Genomic DNA, 24,271 nt, shown 5'->3' on the forward strand with positions numbered 1-24,271 from the left:
TGGACAGAGTTTACAGTGTATTTTACATGGTGTATATAATGTTGGAAATGGAATTATGACTTTATAATGTGAAAATACAATTGAAGATGTAATGCCTACCAGCCGTTTTGGGCTCCCAGCCACATGGTTGGGGCGGCGCTCGTTCCTGCCCGATCGTCTCCTGCCTCTTCTGAGTCTGTGGGGGCTGATGTCACTTGCTCCTTTGGCACACCTGCCTCACTGATGGCAGAGTAGACCATTTCAATTCAACACATCATTTATGAAAGTCAAGGGCGTAGCTTTGATTTTGATATTGGTGGGGACATCCCCATTTTTGCACATACGATAGATTTTTTTTAAAGAATTTATAGATACGGTAGCCAACACACTCATAACTCATAAAGGGAGTATTTTTTTATAGTCCAGTCATTTTAAGCCAAAATGGGGGTCAACCTTGAACAAATTGCAACAGAAGCAAACTCAACTGATATTGTATCCTCAATATGTTCTGAGTAAGGAAAAAAAAGCCCCGCAGAATCCCATTAGGGGAAAGTTTCGAAAAAGACCCAAATATAGCCTATTCATACGCCTATTCATTATTTTTCTCAAGTGAATAGGGTAAAATTTTAACCTTTAGATATCACCATGAAAATTGCTGAGTTGATTACTTGCATCCAGACAAACAAAAAATGTATTACAAGTTTTTTGAAATGGTTTGTTAACATGGACAAACGGTGCATAATCTAATTACGTATGTGCTAATTTGCATAAATACCACAACAGATCTAAACATTGGGTCTAGTCAGGTGAAAATGTCTTGTTGAATCTTGTTGACACATAACAGTAAAATACTTAATGTTAAGGTCTGAATGGAACCCATTTAGGCTACCCATGTGCATTAATACATAGAGGCAGGAAGAGGTAAACCAGCCTTTATTCATTTTTAAGAGATGGGGTTTGGGGCTGGGTCCGTGGGACTGTTTCTGGGGGACGAGTCTGAGGGAAGAACTGGAGACAATGGTAAGGAGAATGCAGAAGACAAAAGGTAGGTAAAATAAAAAGTGAATCCCCAGAAACAGTCCCACGGACCCAGCCCCAAACCCCATCTCTGCAATAATAATTAATAAAGGCTGATTTCTAAAGTACTTTTTCCTGACTCTATGTATTAATGCTCATGGGTAGCCTAAATGGGTTCCATTCAGACCTTAACATTAAGTATTTTACTGTTATGTGTCAACAAGATTCAACAAGACATTTTCACCTGGCTATACCCAATTTTTTTTTTATACCTAATTTTTTTCTATTATGCCAGTATGTTGCTACGACAATAATTACACAATTTTGACTATGTGAACCAACAACATTACAATTTAGTCTTCTTTACTCATGATAGAATATATAAACAAGCACATTCAAAACTGGAAAAAAAACATAATTCAGGGATTGACTTTAATTAATGAATTCGGTAATGTTAAAAATTAAAGGTAACTAATAATGACAAGAAGTCCATGGACAAGGATTATTAATGGAGACTGTTTACTCTGTCCGCAGTGCAATTGTTAATATTGCTCATACATCAGCATCAGAGTACATAATACATCATTTATGGAGAGCACTTACAGGCAGGGTTAAAATGAATTGGAACAATGATGATTCTGAAAGAAAACTATTTTCAATACTCTTATACGGGGTTTTCTGGCATATTTAGTTTGACTTCTAATAATGTCAAAGGTGTGACCCATTTCAGATGTGGCCAAACTTACAAATATATGTTAATTGTGTGATCACAATTATTGCTAGGCACCATTCCGTAGTTGCTTGATATTTGCAGGAACATGTCTCTAGTGTCCCTCCTAAATTTTACGCCCTTGCCTAAAGTATTCAGCAAATAAAAAACATCCTTTTGCAGTCAGAAAAATATAATAGGGGATGACTGGTTTAGGAAATTGTAAGATGTCCGACGTGCAAAAAGTTTTCATAAATCTCTATTTATGCATTTGCAAGGCACTCTTATCTAAAGTAGCTTAGCTTCTATGGTTTTAAAAGTAGGCTATATGTAAGGTACCTGTGTGTGTTATCAGTAAAGACATGCTCGGTGAAAGATCTGAGGGTGCTGTCCACGTTCTCACTTGGCCCCGTCTCCTCTGACACCTCAATGGCTTCTGTCGCTTCCTCCGCAGACTGTGACACAGCTAAGCTTCTACACACCGGAGCTGTAGGAGCTAAACACCAAGCATATGATGACCAATATGTACTGTCTCACAGATTCAGAACATACATTTTCAGTCAGTTTGCTCACCTTGGCTTCGGTCCTGCACGGGGGTGTCAGTGCGGGAGGAGCAGTTGCTGCGCACTACGCTGCAGTTAGTGGCACATCCCACGATCGTGATCCCTGCCAACATGCCCTCCACTCCACCCTTCTCCTCTGAAGCCCCATCTCCACCCTGCTGCTCCAGAAATATCTCACCTGCTGGGTAGTCACTCTCACTGGCTGCTACATGCACACACACGGACAATGCAAGCGACAGTTAACTCAACCACAACAGTGTTTGTTCCAATCGACAGTGCATTTACTTGTGTTTAGAACTACACAAACCTGGTACACTGGAGATGCACAGCACATGGGCATTGCACACGTTAAACTGGTCAACTAGTGAGCAGGGCTGGTTTGCATCGATAATGACCACTTTACTGGCTGAGTGAGTGCTGGTCAGAATCCACACGCGGCTGTTCATGGAGTCAGTTTCATGCAGTTCCTTAGGCTAGAAGAGGGTGAAATACCAATCTTTAGATTTAATTCAGTTCATCATTTATGATGCTTAAAATTCACTTCTAGCATTTTCTACTGAAAGAAAGATGGGTAAGCTGTGAAAAATCTGAGACCCATTTTGAGATAGTGACTTTAATAAACAATTATATTAAATGAAATTAAAAAGTAATAAATAATACAGTAAATTAAAAACTGTATTATTTGCATGACAAATTGAGTGAAAAGTTTAACTGAAAAATTTGAGGATTCCTTATTGTTTGGTTTGTCTCCCTTTTGCTTTCAGTGTCACAAATGTGCTAATTTTATTAGTGACCAATAAAAAGTGGAGAACTGTAACTATTCATCCTTCATTTTACATCACAATATTTCAATATTTCATTTTCTGCTTTTTTCCAGGTTTAAATTTTGATTGAAATGAAATTTTCAATGATCTTTTTGATCCCACTGTGTGTGTGTGTGTGTGTGTGTATGTATGTGAGTGTGTGTGTGTGTGTGTGTGTGTGTGTGTGTGTGTGTACTACTGTTCAATAGTTCGGGGTTGGTAAGATTTTGTATTGGTTTTGAGACTCTTATGCTCACCAAATCTGCATTTATTTTCTTTTTAAATATATTTTAAAATGTAATTTATTCCTGTGATGTCAAAGCTGAATTTTCAGCATCATTAATCCAGTCTTCAGTGTCACATGACCCTTCATAAATCATTCTAATATGCTGATTTGGAGCCCATTTCTTATTATTATCATTGTTGAGAACATTACATTTGCATTTGGCAAACGCTTTAATCCATTGCCTTCAAGGTACATATTACCATTTGATCAGTTTATCAAAAACAGTTGTGCTGCTAATTACTTTTGTGGAAATTGTGATACTTTTTTTTTCAGGATTCTTTGATTAATTGAAAATTCAAAATAACTCCATTATTTAAAATAGAAATATATATTTTTTTAACATTATAAATGACTTTACTATCACTTTTGATAAATGTAATGCCTCCTTGAATAAAAGCATTTCTTTCAAAAATTCTTACCGACCCCACATTTTTCTGATTATCTTCAAAAGACATTTTTCTTTAATTACATGTGTTTTTATTAAATCCATTGACCTTCTTTTTCTCTGGTGAGCTCTGCTCGCTCTTGCCGTCTCCGCCTTCGTCTTCACCAGTCAAGGGATCGGAGCCATTGGATGGCTTCACAGCTGCAGCCTCCTGATTGGATGTCTTCCAGCCAGTGAGATCCACGCCAGCAGCACACCACAGCTGTGTCAGAAGAACAAGAGTCTGAGTTCAGAACTTCACAACCTCAGAAGAACCAATAGTCTGCCTGTGTTTGTCGGTCATCTTCTACCTTCCTGTTGGGGTCTTTCTCCACCAGAGGGCGGCAGTACACTGGCACAGGGACGTTTTTCATACGATTATCCTCTTTCTCATTGGCCTAAGAGAACACAGGAAGGCGGTGATGTTTACAAGGCCTTTGTAAATAAGATCACTGCTACACACTACAAGCAGAAAGATGCCAAACTCCCATCATGCCCTGGTTAAGAATGCCTTTATCCAGGGCAGACAGAGAAAGGGGAAACCAAGAACAGCAAACCAGAGCAGCAGATCAAAGTCTGTTAAGAGGGTTACAAGGCAGATGCATGCGCAATGACAGGAGTTAATCTACTGTACAGTCAGCAAACGCCTCTGAAAGACAGAGAGAGAGCAGCAAATCATGATTCAGGTGTTTCTAAGATGGAGGAAGGTTTGATACGGACCAGGAGGATATCGTGTTACACAATGCTGAGAGAATAATCTGAATTAGTTTACTTTCATCTAGGACTCCTTTATACAATAACATTTTGGAATGTGAATATGTGAAAATGAGGTTTGCTACATTTTAGACATCTGGAATTTGTTCTGAACTGTTATCACTAGAGTTCAACTAAACGCGGCTTATATTGTGGATTAGAATAATCATTTATTTATATTTATTATCTTTAAAAAGGCACTCTTACAAAAAACAGTACCATGTTACAAAAGTGGTTTCAGATGGTACTTCAAAATACTATTGCACATCAAATGCTGAATGATTACCATATTCATGACACTTTGATAGACGGAACTTTGTTTTTTAGTTTAAATAAAAATGTTACATTTCAGGTTGTCTTGCAATAACGCTGGCATCTAAATTATGATGTCTGGCACATTTATGTCATTGCAGGTTGTAAGCAACTGTACAATCGGCCAAATGTCTAAAATGCACTAAATATTGTGTTAACTTGATAGTGTTAGCAAAGCATTGTTAGCAGGAAAGCATGTCGACAGCTGGAAATACCAGAGGTTTAATTCCTAAAGATAAATTCAGCTTCAGCAAAGACATTTTCTGCTATATCAGTTTTCTGCTGTGTCTACGCTATGATTTGCTGACTGAGGCTGAGTCAGGTTTAGGGCCGGGGTTTAAAGGGACAGGGTGGGAGAGGTGCATGCTGGTCCTCTGCCGCTCAGACTTGCCTGCGTCCTCTTCACTGTGGCATCTTGAGTGCTGTCCGCCTGGGAGCCATTCTGTGGGAGATCACAGTTAGCGCCACGGCGACACTGTCACCACGGCAACCCTAACAAACACACTGTCACCATGCCAACCCTAACACTGTTGCCACAAACCAGCACACCATGGACTCGCTAACTAGTTCCATGGAACAAAAAATCTGTGAACATATGGGTGGCACTTCCGGTTTGGGGAACTTCCATTCAAAAAGACTGAAACGAATCATTTCAAATCATAAGGTTGCCCTACAAATAAAGCTTATCCGTCAGTTTGACTCAATGAGCTATCAGTTTTCTTTCAAGTTTTATTTGAGAATAACACTTGGTATTTTAACGTGACATGTTATAACAAGAATACCTATGGCAAGAGCTCTTTTCAGTCACTGCATTCTTTTCCTCATGATTATTTTCTTTTTTCCTTTTTGCATTCCACTGTAATATTATGAAAATGGTCAACATATACTGCACATTTGTGGTCTGTTCTCCCGATTTCATTTACGATATATGCCATTATAATTCACTGGAATGCACGAAGAATCTCTCTTTTTTTCTCCCCAAATCCTCACGTCTCTTTCCAGGTTTGTTTTCACAGGTAAAAACAATTTACTATCTGTCAAAATGACTGAAATCACTTTGAAATAGTATCATGCAATGCTGAAGTAAATAATTTTTGTTATTATTATAAGGCAACGTATGTTATATAGCCTAATACAGATTACCACAGTATTCATGGTCTGTTGAAAGTACCTTGTTGATGCTTTAAAACTTTTAAATGTGCTTTTAATGTTCAATGGTTGAAGGGCGAGTAGAATAATGTAATGTCATTTTACACAGTTTAAAAATATATATTATTGCATCCATAGAGCTAGTCTTTCACTGATTGTTTACAGCTTAACGGAAGTTACACCCATAATTCGCGCAAAGCGTCATGGTGCGTAGGAATGATGTGGATATACTATTGGGAAGCCTGATTCATTTTAGTAAATCAGTTAATTTGCATGGATCATGTACAGAAACAATTCACTGATCAAATAAATAACAGTGCAAATAAACAACTCACCGTTCAGTGTTATTTTTGTATTATTTATATAATAGTATTTATTAATATTTTTCATTTGAGTTTAAATTTTAGTAATTTTGTTATGTGCTTTTTGTCACTTTTTAAAAAAGCATTTCTGTTTACCTTCAATGTATTTTTATTTTTTAAAAATTAGTTAGTTGCCAAAGAAACATTTTTAATTTTCATTTTATAAAAATATCTAATTTTTATTCTATATATCAAAAAATATAAAACATCTAATATTAAAATTTTATTTAATTTATTTTCAGCTTTATTTAAATGAACAAAGGTGACTTCTTTTTAGTGAAATGCTGTTCTTCATCACTATTTTTGACTTATGTTTTTTTTTTTAGATTTATAAGATTTTTTTGATTTATTGCACAATTAAGTTCACTTTAATCCTGTCACCTTTTATATTTTTTTATCAGTGTGATAAACCATCTGATACTGTTACATACTTAGCTACTTTTTTGTTAGAGGGTGTAACAAAAAGTTTTTTTTTTACTAAATTGCTTTTGCACATCTTCAACAAGCCATTCATATCATCACCTACATAAAATCAAACGCCCATCCCTGATCTTGGGAGGAGCTTAACTAAGACACGTCCACCCTGGGTGCATATCTAAAGTGCACTTTGCATATTTATTTTCACTTTATTTGTGGAGGGCGCTCCCTGCAAAACAGTGCCACTCCAGTCTATGTGTGGAGCTGAATTGCTTATAGAGGTCAGGGGTGAAGGGTCAACATATGGGCAGATACCTGTTTGAATCGGGGTGGGACACTCCAGCCACAGGTTTGCATGGGGCCATCCTTGCGGCGCATGTGCTCACGCACCTGCCGGTACTGCTCTCGACGCTGCTCTCTGCGTGTACAGAGCGCAGAATCGCTGAGGAGAGATGCAACACCGTTACTGGGCATTCTACAGGGCGAAGAGAGAGAGAGAGAGAGAGAGAGAGAGAGAGAGGAGCAGTCAGCGAAAGAGCGAGAGAACCAGCCAGCCAGCAGAGGCCAAAAAGAAATGCCACAGACACACGGCGTGATGTGAAAACATGATGTGATGTATTTCCCTTACATTTTCGCATTTGGCAGACGCTATTTCATGCTAATTTACTGGCAAGCAGACTTAAAAAAATGTTAGCAGACTAACATCTGATATGTATGTTGAGGTGAACTGATGTTTTAAAATGTTATTTAAAACTTAATAAATGAATGAATCAAATATTCACATTTATTCAGTTGGCAGCAGTGTTATTATTGTGTACTAAAACTAAAACTATTAAAAAAATATTTCTGTTAAATGAAATAAAGCTTAAATAATTATTAGATGAAAACTTAAACGAAAACTGAAATAAAATAAGTTGAAGTAGTAATACAATTACTAAAACTAAATACACTTTAATAGAAATATAAAAACTCATATCAAAAAAGCACATACCAAAATGAAAAAAAACTAAATTAAAATTGAGAAACTGAAAATATAAAAATAAAAGCTCATTTAAAATATTAATAAATGATATAATAATAATAAAATAACAATGTTTGGCAGATGCTTTTATTAAAAAATAATACACATTTATCATGATGTATGTTCCCTGAGAACTGAACCCCACAACCTAAATAAAGTAATTATTAGATAAATAAATGAAATGTATTTTTGTTCTAAAAATAAAGGAAACGTTTCCTTTTAGAGGTTATGTTAGAGTTAGTCTGTAGTTTTTATTATAAGTTAGTTTTATTTAAATACACTATGATATTTCCTATGATATTTCCTTATGTAAGCTAAGTAAACGTGTGAGTGTGCAACAGCTAACAGTCAAATGCAGCATTAGCACACACCATTTAGCAGGAGTCAGCTTGCCTGAGCAGAAGAAAGAGAGAGAATACACTTTGAGGACACAGAGGGAGGACAGACAGACAGGTGGATGTGTGGATGAGGACATGAGGACATATGGGACAAGGACACAGACAGATATGCATGTCTCTTCTCACTCTTCAGGCAGGAACTCCAGTATGCAGTTGGAAGTGGAGATCTGGCACATGGTTTGGGAGCGTCTCTGGTTGTAGCCAGCAGGGGAAGGAGACTTGTAGTGAATGTTGACACTGTTGTACGGACGTTTCACTGGAGGAGGGCTCGCAGATGAACTAAAAAGACGTGCAAAGCTGGAGAGAGACACAGAGCAAAGTAAGTAGGTAAAGGAACAGGAAAACACAGATGAAATGTAAATCATAACATATGTAAGTAACAAAACTCTATTTTAACATTCAGACATGGCAATGGTGTGAAATCAATCCACTTCAAAAGTCAAAAACATTATGTCTAAATCTGCCGTAATACTCACAATTGCCAGATGATAGATTTCTTCTTCTCTGGTAGAGCAGGACTCTCCCGAGATGCCCTGTGGAAGTGAAACGGACAAAGAGAACATGAAGTCTGCACTGTAAAAAAAATAAAAAATAAAATGTCCATGTAATCTTTAGGCTATTAAGCTTAAATGTATTTGGTTTGCTGTCAACAGAGGAGGAGCTCGAGGCAGCAGCTTCAACTCGCGCTTAGATTAGGGGTGGGCGGCGATATGGCAAAAATATAAAGATTTTTTTTTTTCAGGAATATCACAATTTTATCACAGTTCTTTTTTTCTTGTTGGTTTCAAGAAGTCACTGTGCAGTACAGCGAAAACTCATTTCCCTGTTTTAAAAATGTAGCCTTAGAAGGTAACAAAATATAAAAGAAAAAAGAATGACAGACCATTTAGGCCAAATAAGGGATGGGGGTGAATATAAATCTTATTACACTTGATTTCATTTCATTCTTTTATTTAAAATAAAAACAAAGACGCAGTCCTGGAGAGCCACTGTCGTGCAGAGTTTAGCTCCAACCCTGAAAAACACTCCTGAAGACATTGACTAGCTAGTTCAGGTGTGTTTGATTAGGGTTGAAGCTAAACTCTGCACGACAGTGGCTCTCCAGGACCGACGTTTCCTAGCCCTGCCCCAATGGGACTACTAATGCTTGGAAGATGAGTAAGGTAACAAGATGCCTAAATTATGATGGTGGAGGAGGATGGATGTCAAAACAGCTGATGCCAGAGCAAGGTTGAGCTGCTGTTTATATGCTCAGGCAGTTAACTGAAAGATTAGATGGGTTCACTCCTCCTGAAATAATGTTTAGGAACTCCACTTAATTTTTATTTTATTTTTCACATGAAATAGTAAAAATGCTGTAGTGAAAACCTGTTTATTGGTTAACTGCAAGTTAACTTTTTAAAAAGTGGGAAAAAAATTATAAATAATTTAACATTGCGTTAAAGCTGCAGTCCGTAGTTTTTCCTCTTTGTCGCCATCTCTGTTCGAAATCTGCAATTGCAGTTATTCGCGGAACTATCAACATTACGTGGGTTGTGCCTTGATACGGCACAGCACGGATGAATCCAATGTTTTGAGGAGTCAGTCACCGCACCGGTGTGGATGCTGTCATTCGCAATCACAGACTCTACTTTTTGGAAGTATGACCAATATAAGAATTTTCATCGGAAAATGTTGTCTGAACAAGTAAGTAACATCCACTTTTGTTCTGACCAACTAAGGGAAAAAATGCATTGCATTAAATCGCGCTGATAAAATCTAACGATCAATATCACGTCAAACCGTGCAAATTATACTTTGTTCTCAAATTGTTAATGTAAACAACATCAGCATTGCGTGACTACATTTAATGCCCCTCCGATATTTATCTTTGTTTTTGTATGGGCCAGGTTGCTGTCTCTTTTTTTCTGTTGCCAGTCCGAAGTCTTTTGCGTTTTACAACGGGTGTGTGGCGAGGGGGGCGTGGTTCTGCGGAGTCTGTAGCGGGAGAGAGAGGAAGGAAGCGAGCGGTGAGTAAGTAGGTCAAGTGCAGATGATGAACACCTGTGTCTGATTTCAGTAATTGGCGTGGAAAGACCGGATATAAGCACGACCGGGAGAGAGTGAGAGAGAGAGAGAGGGACTGGGACCTCGTGTGCTGCTGCCGACTGAGAGAGAAGCTGACGATTTATATTCTGAATTATTGACTGAGTTTATGCTGTGTTGTTGCACGGTGAACGCGCTACGTGCACACCTTTTTGTTTATGTTTTCAACTTGAGTGAATAAAACGAGAGTCCCAGTCATCGCCGACCCCTTTGTCTTCTTCCTTCCCTCACTACAAAGAACTGAACCTCATCACAGGGTGAATCTCCAGTTGTCACTGGTGATTGTCGTTTGAACCTTTCTGGATCCGCCATCAAATTGATACGTTTAATTATATCAAGTGCTGTGAGAAAAGACTATAAATCTCCACCTCCAGCATCCTCACACTCATAGCCTACTAGCCGGGACCCCTTCTTTATGTGTACAGATGTGACGTAATGACGCAAAGACATGCTCCAATTTCCCGCGGAAATCCACCAGTACTACTGGAATTAAAGCATTATTACAAGCTTACCGTTTTGAATCGAGCTAAGGCAAGCAGAGAGTTTTGAACGCTGGCTGGTTAAGTACTTGCTCAAAAATGTATTTTGGATCATTTTTAACCCAAAAAACTTACGGACTACAGCTTTAAATGTAAAAAAAAATAAAATAAAAAATAAGTAAAAAGTATGAATTGCAATATAATTTAGTTCAAATACATGTAATACTTGGTTTTGGGTCTGTGAGATTTTTTGATGTTTTTGAAAGAAGTCTCTTATGTTCACCAATCTTGCATTTATTTGATCAAAAACAGTAAAAATTGAGATGTGAAATATTATTACAATTTAAATTGTAATAACTTAATAACTTAAGAATGACTGCAACCTACTGTAATATATTTGAAAATGTATTTTATTTCCTGTGATGTCAAAGCTGAATTTTCAGCATCATTACTTCAGTCTTCAGTGTCACATGATCCTTCAGAAATCAGTCTAACATGATGATTTGCTGCTCAATAAACATTTATTATTATCAATGCTGAGCTGCTGATTTATCAACAGCTGCACATTTGTCAATCATATTGTCAACAGTTGTGCTGCTTAATATTTTTGTGGAAACCATAATACATTTTATTTTTCAGGATTTGTTAATGAACAGAAAGTTCATACAGCATATATTTAAAAAAGAAATCTTTTGTAATTTAAAAAATTGCATGCGTCCTTGCTAAACAAAAGTATTAACTTCTTTCAAGAAAAAGTCTAACATTTGTATTGTAGTTTATGTTATCAGTTATGTACTCTAGGGGGTTTTGTTCCATTTTATGCATTACATCAATATGCATCAATACATTTTACACCCCTATTGACCGTTTTTAATGAGTGTTGTATTGATGAAGTCATTTAGATGTGCAAATGTATGAGATTTTGTTCACATGCTTGGATGCACGATAACAGAAGCTTGTAAGTATCTAAATGAAAGTTGATTTGGATGTGATATTTTAGGTTTGTGGCTGCTTCTCCCTCACCTGATCATCTCGGTCCAGCGCACAGCTTCCTGAAGCTCCATCAGTCTCTCCTTGTACTGGTTGCGCTCCATCAGTACACGAGCCATCTCTACACGTGTGAACCGCCGTCTCTGCGTCATGGCCACATCGTCCTGCAGAGGAGATGAGTACTGCACCACAGAGCCACACAGAACAGAGCAGAACCACAAAACACAGCAGCAGTGAAGCAGAGGCTAGTGCATCAACCCTTCAGCATTTCACAGCATCAAATATGTGGGTAGTGAAGCATTGTGAGAAGGTTGAGGGTTGCATTTTAATTAAAAACTGCTAGAGCAAAACAAAGCAAGGCCTGTAGAAGTGATTGGTAATACACACACTCAACAACTGTGTATTTGCACTTTACACTTTTAATGCATTTAAAATCTCACTTTAAAAAGTCATAAATGGTATTAATGATATTAATGATATAAGAAAAAGCATCGTTTCAAAGCTAAGTTCCAAAACCTAGCGTGATTGCCTTCTCCATGAAGGTTACTGTATATGCTATGCTGCCTTTGAACTGACTTAAAACAAGGTGTTCTTGTAATTAACATAATTAAATTATCACTACTTTTTCACATTGGTGAGGCAGTTCACTAGTTTTTGGAGCAGAGCAAAGGTGTTTGAAATGAGACTGAAGTGTTATACTTACCTCCTCTCCACCCTCATCTTTAGAGTCCTGAGATGCTCCTAATGCTTCAGCTCTCAACCTTTTATCAAATGGAGACATTCAGACTTTAATTAGAGTGGAGTGACAGAGACTTTTAGGCCCTTTTTACATCTGGTAGTAAGATGCGTTTTGGTCGATCGGATCACAAGTAGACGAGGGAGACACATTCCCGTTTACACCGGGTGTTTTAATCCGTGTCTTTTGTCACTTTCAATCTCATCTGTCCTGATTTCATTGAGGGGAGGGTCTATGGGCAGGTAAATAAATAGGAAATAAGCTTGCGCAATTCACATATGAACGCGACCGGAGATGACAGAAAAACATACAGAGAGCAGCCGCTTTCGTTTCTGCTCTGGAAGCCGCCGAACACTGTGAGTGCGTGTTAGAAATCAGGAATGGTGAGAGAACATTGTGCTTGATACATTTTTGGCTTCAAAGTTCAAACCAAACTTGGTTTTCCAGCAAACAAAGTTTAAATCCCATCTGGCTAGCGCACTTACCATAATGTTTACGCAAAAAAAGGCGACTTTGTCGCTGCATGTCGCCAGTGGCTGACGGTGAGGTCACAAATGGGCCTTCCCACTGGGTACTTAGTAACTTTTGTGAATGACATTTACAGATGTTAGTCTATGTTGTAGACAACAATTCAGTTTTCTTGTCGCTACAACATTTGGAGGGAAAAGTCTAAATATAAATGTAATCAGTACATAAAATGCTTAATATTAAAGATGAACGAGAAACAGTGAGTGCTCTTTGCCATTGGCTGTTTATCTGCAGCAAAAGGGCAAATGTCGGTCTATCTGGGTTCACGAAACCATTCAGGCTCGGAGTCAGCACGGCGAGTAACACCGTATGTACACGGAGACATATCATAAATTATAGGACTTTAATTTAAATCTAAAATGAGCTTCTCCTTAACCTTGCCTCGGCACTGAAGAGCAACGGTTCATGTGCACTCCACTGTCTTCACTCCTATTGGTTGTCGCTCTCGAAAGTCGCTCTTGATTTGCATAAAGTTGAACAGATCTCAACTTTGTTGCGTCGCTGGACACGCCCCATTAGAAATCAGGAATGGTGAGAGAACATTGTGCTTGATACGTTTTTTGTCTTCAAACCAAACTTGGTTTTCCAGCAAACAAAGTTTAAATCCCGTCTGCCTAGCGCACTTACCATAATGTTTACGCAGTCGCTCGTGTCGCCGGAAATCGCCCACTCTTCATTGAAATGAATGGGATCATGTTCCTTTGGCGCTTGTAGTGTGAATGCACCTTAAAGCCCCATTCACACCGCCAGCGACACGCAGCGACAAAGCAGCATGATCCCATTTATAGGTGGACTTTTGTGGCTATTTAAACGCATACGAAAACAATCCGGTCGAATGCATTTTCAACTACATCTGGGAGTGGACAAGCTCAAAATGTTTTAGACCCCGTTTACACCTGTATTTAGCGTCGTCCACTTGTGATCCCATAAACCAAAACCCATTCTTCTACCAGATGTAAACAGAGCCTTAGACTCACAGAGACTCTAAAAAACACCACAACCCACTTTCAGAGGCACAGACTAAAGGGGCTGGTCACACAGAATACGTTTTTGAATTCAATTGTGCTGCTTTTCCATTGTTTTTCTATGTAAACATGCGGTAGATGGATTGGATGCCTCTGAACACTGTGCTCATGTCTCAAGTCTTTTTCAGCATCTCGCACACAAGGCGTCCTAGAAACACGGCGCTGAAGTTTTAAAAGAAGTAAATAATTAAATAACTTTTAAAAAATGTGTCTCTTGCATTTTTTCCCCATTCCCTGTTTATAAGCCCTCCATTTTCTCAGTTCTCTGTTCAGTGTCTTGCCTCACACCCTTTCAAGCTTAAAACTGGAAATGTTAAGCTGGAATTCATGTTTATCTCGCCTTCTTTGATTTGATTGGCCATCTCAATCATTTTGACATTGACGAACACTGTTAGACCACTGGGGAAGATCAGCCTAAAAAAATATCTTTTTCAATTTTTTGTTATCCTAACAACATGGTGCGTAATGGAGTGCAGCAGTTCTCCATCAATAATATCACATTTTGGGGAGAAAATGTGGTCATATCTCATTATTGGGAGGACTCCCTCAATGTCCTAAGGACAAATCAATTGACAAATCAGAAATCAAACCCTTGCAAACAAACACAGGCAAAAGTTCCAGACCTCTTTAGCTCCTCCTCCAGTTCTTTCACTCTCTGGTCCACTTTGGTCTTGGACTGTTTCACTGTTTCCAGCTCTTCCCGGAGAACTTCCTGTTCACTCGACAGCTCGTCCACTTTAGCAATCAGGTCATTCTTCACAATATTTAGTGCATTCCTACAAAAGGCAAATGACTTTGTCAGGTATGCAGACGCATACGTACATGCGCAAATACAAACACGGTCTCTGTCTCTTACTTGGTCTCCAGTAGTTGTTTGTTCTCTGTTAGTAGATTTTCCACCTCTTTCCCCATTCCTGTGGGATATACAGTGTTAGCGGGAGTACAGACCACCATGAACTTGGTAAATCTCAGATGAATAGACTAAGGTACAGCTGATTCAAAACTACAAAATCACAATTGCTTGAAATTACACCACAAACACAAAGAATTACAGTACATTTATTAATAGGGCCCAATAAAAAAAAAAGGTGAGTGAAATCAGCTCAATTCTTTATTGTTGCATTAACTAATGACCTTTCCAGGTTTGATTAACAGGACATCTACAGGGACATAATCACAGTCTAACTTGATAAGTGGACTGTAGAACATCCAAACAGACTTGATTAAAATAATATGATTCATATGAGCCGAAAAGCCATGCATTTGAAAGCACAGCACTGAGCAGCAGGAGATAATAGGATTAGAAGAGCAGAAGCACAGGAGAACATCTCACAAAAAGCATCGCTACCAATCAGGAAAGTGTCACAATGTCTTACTGAAAACAACGTGAGGGGGGAAAGGAGGCTATGAGCCTTACCAAAGAAATCATCCCGGACTGAAATAGAGAGCCGAGGAGGAAAGAGAGGGAAAGTGGCGAGGTAAGAGGAGGCAGCCAAAAGAAAGGAGGAGTAAAGGTATGAATTTGAAGACAGAAGAGGATATTAAAAGAGGAAGATAATGATGGAAGTGAAAAGAGAAGAAATTAAACAAAGATGAAGAGAGCAAGAGAGAAAGATGGACAAGCACATGTTAGATATTTATCATCACACACATACAAATAGGCACACACACACACACCTGATAAATTATTTTTAAAGAAAAATGAATAAAACAAATCATCAGCTGTCACTATTAAATTAAAAAGTATTTTTAATATATCAGACCTTTATCTTTAATTAAATAATTCAAAACCATTCAAAAGTTTGGGGTTGGTAAGAGTTTTAATGTTTTTGAAAGAAGTCTCTTATGCTCACCAAGGCTGCATTTACTTGATAAAGAAAATAAGAAATTATGAAATATTGTTGCTATATTGTTTTCTATGTGAGTATATCTTAAAGTGTATTTTTTCCCTGTGATGGTAAAGCTGAATTTTCAGCATCATTACTCCAGTCTTCAGTGTCACATGATCCTTCAGAAATCATTCTAATATGATCTGATTTGCTGCTCAAGAAACATTTCTTATTATCATCATCAATGTTGAAAACAGTTGTGCTGCTTAATATTTTTGTGGAAACTGATACATTTTTCCCTAGGATTTTTAATTTGATGAATTATGATGAATAAAATGTTCAAAAGAACAACCTTTATTTAAAATAGAATGTTTTTTAAACAATTTAAATGCCTTTACTGTACCATTTGATTAATTAAAAGAGTCCTTGATGAATAAAAGCATTAATTTCTTTCAAATAAATTCTTACTGACCCCAAACTTTTGAAAAGTTTTGCATTTTTAAGTGTTTTATTTTTTAATAGTTAACACTTTATTTTACAGTGTCCTTGTTACTTGTAGTTTCTATAGCAATAACTATAAAATAGGCACAATTACATGCAACTAATCCTAAACCAAACCTAATCATAACCCTAAAACTATTTTAAATACATGTAGTTAATTAATATTACTCAGTATTTAAATGTATAATTACACTGTAACAATGACACTTTAAAATAAAGTGTAACCGTTTAATGTTATGTGTTTCTGAAGTATAGTTTAATGTGGTCTTCACAGTTACTTAGGTCAATACTTAGGTCACTTTTTCACAACTCTTCACTCAGTGATCACAACATCAGTCTATGTGGGCTAAACTGTGGATCATTTTATTTGGCACAAAATGCATTCAGTGACTAATTCTTTGAAATGACATGAATTCTTTTCTCACTTAAACACAAACACCACGGAAACTTTATGTACTATGGGCAAATTTGCACATGTTTACAAAACTGTTAAACATAAGTTCAAAACCTAGTACAACATAATGAATAAGACAGAAATTTGCAACATTTCTACAGCAATACCATATTAAAATATATTCTGAATCTAAAAAAAAATCAAATACTATCCATGCAATTAGATGTAACTAAACACCTACAGTCTTTCAATTTCATTACCATCCATTCAAAATGAGAAAACTTAGGAAAAATGTTTGTAGTGTAATGTAAAAATGGGCTATGTAACATATACTGCAGTGATTTATAAGCAGTAGAGAGTGTCATTCATGTTTTGTAAAGACATTTTACAAAAGAAAATTGTATAATGCTACCTGATGTTAGTGTTTTTTAGGTCTGTGTTTTATAAGTGACAGTGTGTTTGTTGGATGAAAACCTTTGAGTGAAATAGTGTGTTATGGAATAATGACTTGATTGTGAAAAAGTTGAAAGTTGGTTAGGAGAACTGTGTGAAGAGTTTTTGAAGAAAAAAAAAAGACCTAAGTATTGAGAAATGTGTCCTAGAAAAAAAAAACTGTTATGTAATATGACTAATTGTGTTTTCTAATGTGTATTGTTATGTTAAATCCATGCAAAGGTCATGAGGAGCAAAAAAGAATGAGAAATAAAAATACCAACCAATCAGTGATCAGATACACACCTGAGAATTCCCCTAGGGGCGTGGCCGAGAGAAGCACACACGGGAAGGAAGCACAGAGAGGGGTCAAGGGTCAGTGAGTGAGACGGCCAATCAAAAGAAAGATCCACCTTCACACTGAGATAAACAAATCAACAGCTCTACCTTGATAATGAAACAAAACAAATCAGAGACCGCCAACGTAAATAACAGAAAGTACTCAAATTAAACAACTACATCACACCAAAATGTGCTTAGGGGCAGGAGATACAGACATAAAGCAAGCATGATATCCCAAGAGACCTTGCTTTGAGGATACATCCAGCAGTGTGGGCTTCCTGACAAATGGCATGCAGTTCAAAGTGCAAGCAAGAAAAGCCCTTAGCCACCATGCGCTTAGCAATGGTACTTGAAATATATAATAAAAAAAATGAAAAATCATTGATATTAAATGCAGGTCACATATAAAACAAGATAACCTGCATTTATGAGAAAGTGTCAATCAACTGCTGGGGTAAAATGTTAATTGAAGGTCATAATCTGAACTATGAAGCTTACCGAGAAGTTCTGCTCCTGCGTCCACATCACCGATGATGTCAGACTTGGCGTCTTTGATCTCGTGGTACAGAGAGTCTGTGTTGATGCCGAATGCCTCATTCACTATGCCCTGAGAAGGACTTCAAAGGAACAAGAGTTCTCGTCATTATTTCACTTCAAAGCTTGAATCCTTTACATTACACAGAGCAACTTTCTAAACAGTATTCTTAATGATCTGTAACTTTTGTTCGTAAACTTGAGTATTTTGTACTGTTTGTTCACGCTTTAATATTGTGAATGATGTGCATCCGTCTACCTGTTTCCTCTTTCGAAGTCTCGAGGGTCCAAGCGCATTTCTAGCTCTGGTGTTGAGTCTATAATTTCCTGAAACTCTGACCATTCATCACTACTGCCCATACCTACACACACACACACACACACACACGATTGAAAAGAAGAACACACAATCATTGTCCTGTCAGGGAAAATTTGAATTTTGCATTGTTTGTAAATCTGTAGATGTAGTAAGATCAATTAAATCGATCAAAAGTGACAGTAAAGACATTTACACTGTTAGAAAAATAATATTATGTTGTTCTTTCCATTTATCAAAGAATTCTGAAAAAATATATCAGTAATAGTCCATGAGCCAGGGCCCCAAATTTGGTCCATCGGTATCATCTGGGGGGACAAAGTCTCATAGTGATTTTTGGCAAGGTATACACCCCTGGTACTAGAACAATCACGATAGCAGTGCAGGGGTGGTAGCGAAATCACTTTTTTTCAGCTTATGAAGTTACTAACCCCCTAAAATAAATTCCGTTTTTGAAATCTGGTGTATATCTGGTTTAGGCTCATGCTAGGGATATTGTCAATATTCTATAATATGGTGCTTGGTATCGTTGGAAAGGGGGCCTTTAAGCCCAGTACTGAATCTGTCTGACAAACACAGAGGTCACATGACTTCTTTAAACCAGAAATAACACACATTTTTTTCACAATTTCCACCTAAACTGTACGCTTTCTTTTATCCCTGTGGCATGAAAGAACACCACGGACACAAAACTCAACAACTTCAATACTCGAGGCACTAAACCAGATATACACCAGATTTCAAAAACGGAATTTATTTTAGGGGGTTAGTAACTTCATAAGCTGAAAAAAAGTGATTTCGCTACCACCCCTGCACTGCTATCATGATTTTTCTAATACTTAGGGTGTATACCTTGCCAAAAAACAATGATAGCATTTGTCCCCCCAATGATACCGATCAACCCCCCTGGCTCATGGACTATAATGTCCACAACTGTTTTCTGATAATAATAAGATAACACTGATAATAATAAGAAATGTTTCGCGAGCACCAAATCAGCATATTAGAATGATTTTTGAAGGATCTTATGAAGGATTTTTATTTTTTATTTTTTTTATTCAGTGATTATTCTTTGCCTCAATTCTTCTCCCTCTCTCTCACCAATGCTGACGTTCCTGGTTTCCTGAGAGACCTGCACCTCCATGTTTCTACTAAGACGCTTCGCATTCTTGCGGCCCCGGCGCTTGCTGAACTCTTCCCCTGACACCAGCCCATCGTTCAGAGGGGTAACTGTTGCCGAGGGAACAGACGAGGTGGGAGTGTTTGATTTGCTGCCTGTGCTGCTGGGCGTGGCTGCGACGGAGTCTGAATCTGAGCCATCCTCCTTAAACGAAAGGGAACCACATATCACACGCACGTTTTGATAATAAACATATTCTGCTAAACGTCTAAACTTAAATCTTCTACACTAGTAAATTTGATATTCAATTGATAAACAAAAATTTAGACTTACTAGCAAGGCAAAAATATATTGTCATACAAATTCAAACATGTTAATGTAAAACTGTTTATAAAACATGTATAAATGATAAAATGTCTGTGCATATCCTTCGAATAAATAGATATTTATCTTTGAGTCAAAAATCCTAGAAGCTGAAAGCTCCACAGATAAAAAGCTTTGTCAAACAAACTCAAATTGCTTTATACTCATGTGACTTGTGACATATGTCCAAAAAAGGAAGTGAATAACTCATATCTTCTCTTCCTTCAAAGAACAGATCATTAGATATGCGTGCTCAGCTGACACATGCTTCATCTAGGTGAGATTCAGTTTATTAAAACCATCTTGTTTTAAACACAACTGTTCATTTCAGATGGCTAAAATAAGACAAAAACGTCACAGAGCAAGGCAGAGGACGGACGGCCAAAATCATGGACCCTTGGAGGCCTGCTGGTGACCATCGAACAACCACCCATGAACCTGATCTCGACACAAGCAGGCTTAAGGGGGGAGTGTCTGACAGAATGATGGTTATCATGACTCCACCCCTGGCGCTTCGGGTGGAGTCATATCTGTCACACCTGGTAGCCAGGGGCGTAGACAGGTCTGCTGAGATCACTGGAATGCCAGACGTCTGACGAAACCATTCTAGCCCCCCCAAGACCCCCACGTACCATGCCATCTCCGCCAGGAAACAAACTCAGTGATGGGGGGCGCTCTGTTTTACTGCAGGACAAGAAACAGATAGATGTAGAAGGTCAAATATTTCCCACTAAACTAAATTGGCACATGAAAATGAGCAAAAAACTCAATGGACAGGGTGAAAACATATAAAGACACAAAACCACATAGGAGAAAGAGGTACAGGTTTCTCAGTCTCTGACACTAAGACTGCTAAACTAGGCAGGGCGTTTGCGTGACCGGACAGGGGGTTCATTTTTTTATTTCAAAGGAGTAAAATGGGAGATAAAAGGACTGCAGAGACAGGGGTTTGGGAAACTGTCAGAGATAGCGGGCAATTTTACCTTTTCCTCCAGTTGTGTCGTTTACTGCAGAGACACACAGCGGCACACGCACAGAAAGAAAGAGACAAAAAGAATGTGAACACACACACTCACAAACACAGTGACACAATACTTACACAGGACATAAAGTCACGTTACATGCAGTATACAGTATGTAAAAAAATAGATGGAAATGATTCATATTGAAAATATGATGAAATTGCAAATAACACACTGATTATCTCAAAGAGGACCTGTCATTGTATAACTTATTATTTCATAAAAAAAAAGATATTTGTCATTGAATAATTTATTATTTAATAAGATTTTATTTTATATTAAATATAACATTATATATATATATATATATATATATATATATATATATATATATATATATATATATATATATATATATATATATATATATAATTTTACACAAATATTTTTACATTCTGTGGGTAAATGAGTAATCAGTGCAGATTACTCACTCAGCTCAGACATGTCAAGGTAAAACTCCTAAAGCTATTTAAAAGCTCCACATTTGATAAATTAATAATTAAATTATATATATTTTTTAGAAAACTACTTTTACAGCATTTGAAATCTTGTTTATTCTTAGGCAAAAGACATCAGTTCTGACTCTCTCACAACCCTCTCAAATTTGAGCCTGTAATTATGTCTATGAAAATGTTTAATTAGTTGAAATCAGCGGACTCTGTTTAAAGGAAAATAGAAATGTGTGAAACTTGTGGAGATGTGTGAATAATTGAGTATGACTATAAGCCAACCACAACACTAGATCTGACTAAGCAAGACATGACAAACTGTGACTGAGCATCATCACCCAGTGCCTAGCAACGCTGTCTCCAAGACAACTGTTCTAATAATGGGCCATTTTGTTTAATGAAAATCGAAACTATTCTGATACATACATCCAAACTGCAATACAGCGTCATAGCTGGTGTCCCAAAATAAAAGAATATTAGTTTGCAGTTTGAAATTCAAAAATATTTAATTAAACTGGTTACCCACAAAACATGTTACTTGAAAGCACAAAAGAAACATGCAAAATGCACATTCCAAACTCTTAATTTAAAGAAAGGCTTGGAATGGCAGCATCACGCTGATTATACAAGTTACTCACGACCGTCCGCAGCCTGTGGATTCAGACTGGTTGCTGCCTGACTGTTGCATCTTTGAGCGCTCAATGTGTTCCACATATGTCTGTATCATCTGGAGAAAATAAAATCACTGTCAGTGTATATGCTGACTCCTTCGAGAGCTGGAGCTTTGTATTTGTAACTTTTGAGTTATTGCTAATAGTGTCCCCACACCTTTAGACCAATGAATTTCCATGACGTTTCCATTCATTTTCCATGCCAAAAATTATTTTATCGAGATCATAATCACAAAGACCAATTTTTAGCAGATAAAAAAAAATAGAAGAAAGAAGAAAAGAAAAACTGCATGATGGGGGTTCTTCTGACCTCTGTATGACGCTGGTGAAGGGCGTTATACTCTTTCTTCATGTCTGATTCTCGTTCTTCCAGACGAGAGACTACAAGAGAAGGACATCACGGATGCATAGGGAAAGATACTCAAATCTCTGTTTGTGTCAATGAGTGTGTAGGAATGAATGTTGTTCAATGTGGTGCACTCACTCTGGTCAGCATAGTTCTTGGTCTTCAGCTCCAGTTGTTTTGTTTGTAGCTCCAATGTGTCCACCATGGACTGCAACTCCTTCTTGTCTGCCTCCAAGGCATCTTCAAATTCAATAAACTTCTGTTACACAAACACACACACATTCACACAAGGTCAGATCCTTTAACTAACAGCTTGAATCAGGTGAAAGCCTGAGATGGATGGATGGATGGATGGATGGATGGATGGATGGATGGGAGACAAACAGATAGATAGACAGATAGACAGGAGACAAAGAGATAGACAGACAGACAGATAGACATAGATAAAACAATAAAGAGAAACAGATAGACAGAGACAGACAGACAGACAGACAGACAGACAGACATGGATGGATGGATGGGAGACAAACAGATAGATAGATAGATAGATAGATAGATAGATAGATAGATAGATAGATAGATAGATAGATAGATAGATAGATAGATAGATAGATAGATAGATAGATAGATAGATAGATAGATAGATGGGAGACAGACAGACAGATGGACATAAATATGCATTTGGAGAAGGGTTTATTCTTTGAATACAGTACAGTCACATTTACACACACAAACAGTTACATGGTACATAACACACACATACACACACACTCCAAGTGCAGTGTGTGGTGACTTTGAGCTGCAAGGATTTAAGTGGAACACAATAGGCTCTTTCTGCAGTGCGGCCCAGCCACAAACAGCCTCCTGGAATTCAGTAATCCCAGCACTGCAAAGAGAGGGAAAAACCAAACACACTCCATCTAACACTACAAACTTCAAATCCCCCTTCAATGAAAACATCACACAAGTCCGATCATGTCATTCTCATCTAATGAGTTTTTGACTCACGTCATTTCTACAGTACTATATATACCCCATATTAGCAGCATGTCTACATTTGGGATTAGGAAGTTATGTAAAGATTTGTATAATGTAATCCCATAATGCTAATTCGAGTTCTTGCTATACTTGACATACGATCCCTCATTCAATACTGCAGTTTAATCATGAAAACCCATTACAGGTGAAATGTTTATTTTCGACAACACTAGTTTCATTGTTAAATGCACAAACATAATGAGTGTTTCCAGACAGGTCTCCCCATCTGCCATTGGTTGAGCTGACGTTGCCGTGTCAGGCTGGTTCGATGCCTAAACAATCTGAATAACGTGCAACGTCAAAAGTTTTTGCGCTTTTTTGGGGAAACTTTCAAACTTGCTTGCAGCTGTCTCTGCATATTAATTCAGGCATAGGAGATTTTAACACTGAATACAATTACTGCATTAAATTACATATGACCAATTGGAGAAAAAGCCAAGTCATCTGTTATGTCACCATGCATTAGAATGATGTGAATAAAAAAACCTTCTTAAACATTATGAATGTCGTAAATAATCTGTACTTTTATATCTTTTATACTGTTAGATATGTCGGTTTTTCTAAAGTTAAATTGCAACTAAACTTGCAAGTTTATTTTAATGTTTAATTATAGTCATTAGACATTCTGATATCTCTCATGAGGATTGATAATGATATAGCCTATACACAAGTTCAATGGGGTTCTATATAGAACCCTAGGGATCTGTTACAAGCCGCTTAATTCGTGTTCTTAATGTGGTTCTATGAAGCGCCTGAAAGAACCCTTTAAGGTTCTATATAGAACATTTTCTTCTAAGAGGGAGAATGTGTGTTAATACAGGCTAGTGAGAAGGATGTTCTTACTGTGGCCACTATATTCTACTGCCATAATCCCAAAG

General features: G+C 37.4%; 1 protein-coding gene across 30 annotated transcripts in view; it reads right to left on the minus strand.

Annotated features, from left to right (window-relative positions):
- Nucleotides 1-24,271, minus strand: part of mapk8ip3 (mitogen-activated protein kinase 8 interacting protein 3) — a 31,871-nt gene that overhangs the window by 4,582 nt on the left and 3,018 nt on the right. For 3 of the 30 annotated variants that reach the window (XM_079890727.1, XM_079890723.1, XM_079890713.1), the window contains exons 2-24: nt 22,494-22,614; nt 22,320-22,390; nt 21,977-22,065; nt 20,851-20,874; nt 20,500-20,551; nt 19,486-19,708; nt 18,328-18,430; nt 18,021-18,151; nt 15,454-15,471; nt 14,893-14,950; nt 14,660-14,812; nt 12,451-12,508; nt 11,781-11,929; nt 8,670-8,726; nt 8,320-8,490; nt 7,090-7,249; nt 5,238-5,288; nt 4,093-4,179; nt 3,852-4,004; nt 2,576-2,741; nt 2,279-2,473; nt 2,045-2,201; nt 100-219 (exon numbers count right to left, since the gene is read on the minus strand). In XM_079890727.1, coding sequence (XP_079746853.1) covers nt 100-219; nt 2,045-2,201; nt 2,279-2,473; nt 2,576-2,741; nt 3,852-4,004; nt 4,093-4,179; nt 5,238-5,288; nt 7,090-7,249; nt 8,320-8,490; nt 8,670-8,726; nt 11,781-11,929; nt 12,451-12,508; nt 14,660-14,812; nt 14,893-14,950; nt 15,454-15,471; nt 18,021-18,151; nt 18,328-18,430; nt 19,486-19,708; nt 20,500-20,551; nt 20,851-20,874; nt 21,977-22,065; nt 22,320-22,390; nt 22,494-22,614 — 2,567 coding nt within the window. Of the gene's footprint in view, nt 1-99; nt 220-2,044; nt 2,202-2,278; nt 2,474-2,575; nt 2,742-3,851; nt 4,005-4,092; nt 4,180-5,237; nt 5,289-7,089; nt 7,250-8,319; nt 8,491-8,669; nt 8,727-11,780; nt 11,930-12,450; nt 12,509-14,659; nt 14,813-14,892; nt 14,951-15,453; nt 15,472-17,498; nt 17,511-18,020; nt 18,152-18,327; nt 18,431-19,485; nt 19,709-20,406; nt 20,552-20,850; nt 20,875-21,976; nt 22,066-22,319; nt 22,391-22,493; nt 22,615-24,271 lie in introns of all 30 variants that reach the window. The other 27 variants (XM_079890720.1, XM_079890715.1, XM_079890738.1 and 24 more) reach the window with 17 other exon arrangements.

The sequence above is a fragment of the Squalius cephalus genome, assembly GCF_949319135.1.
Source record: "Squalius cephalus genome assembly, chromosome: 1".
Classification (NCBI taxonomy): domain Eukaryota; kingdom Metazoa; phylum Chordata; class Actinopteri; order Cypriniformes; family Leuciscidae; genus Squalius; species Squalius cephalus.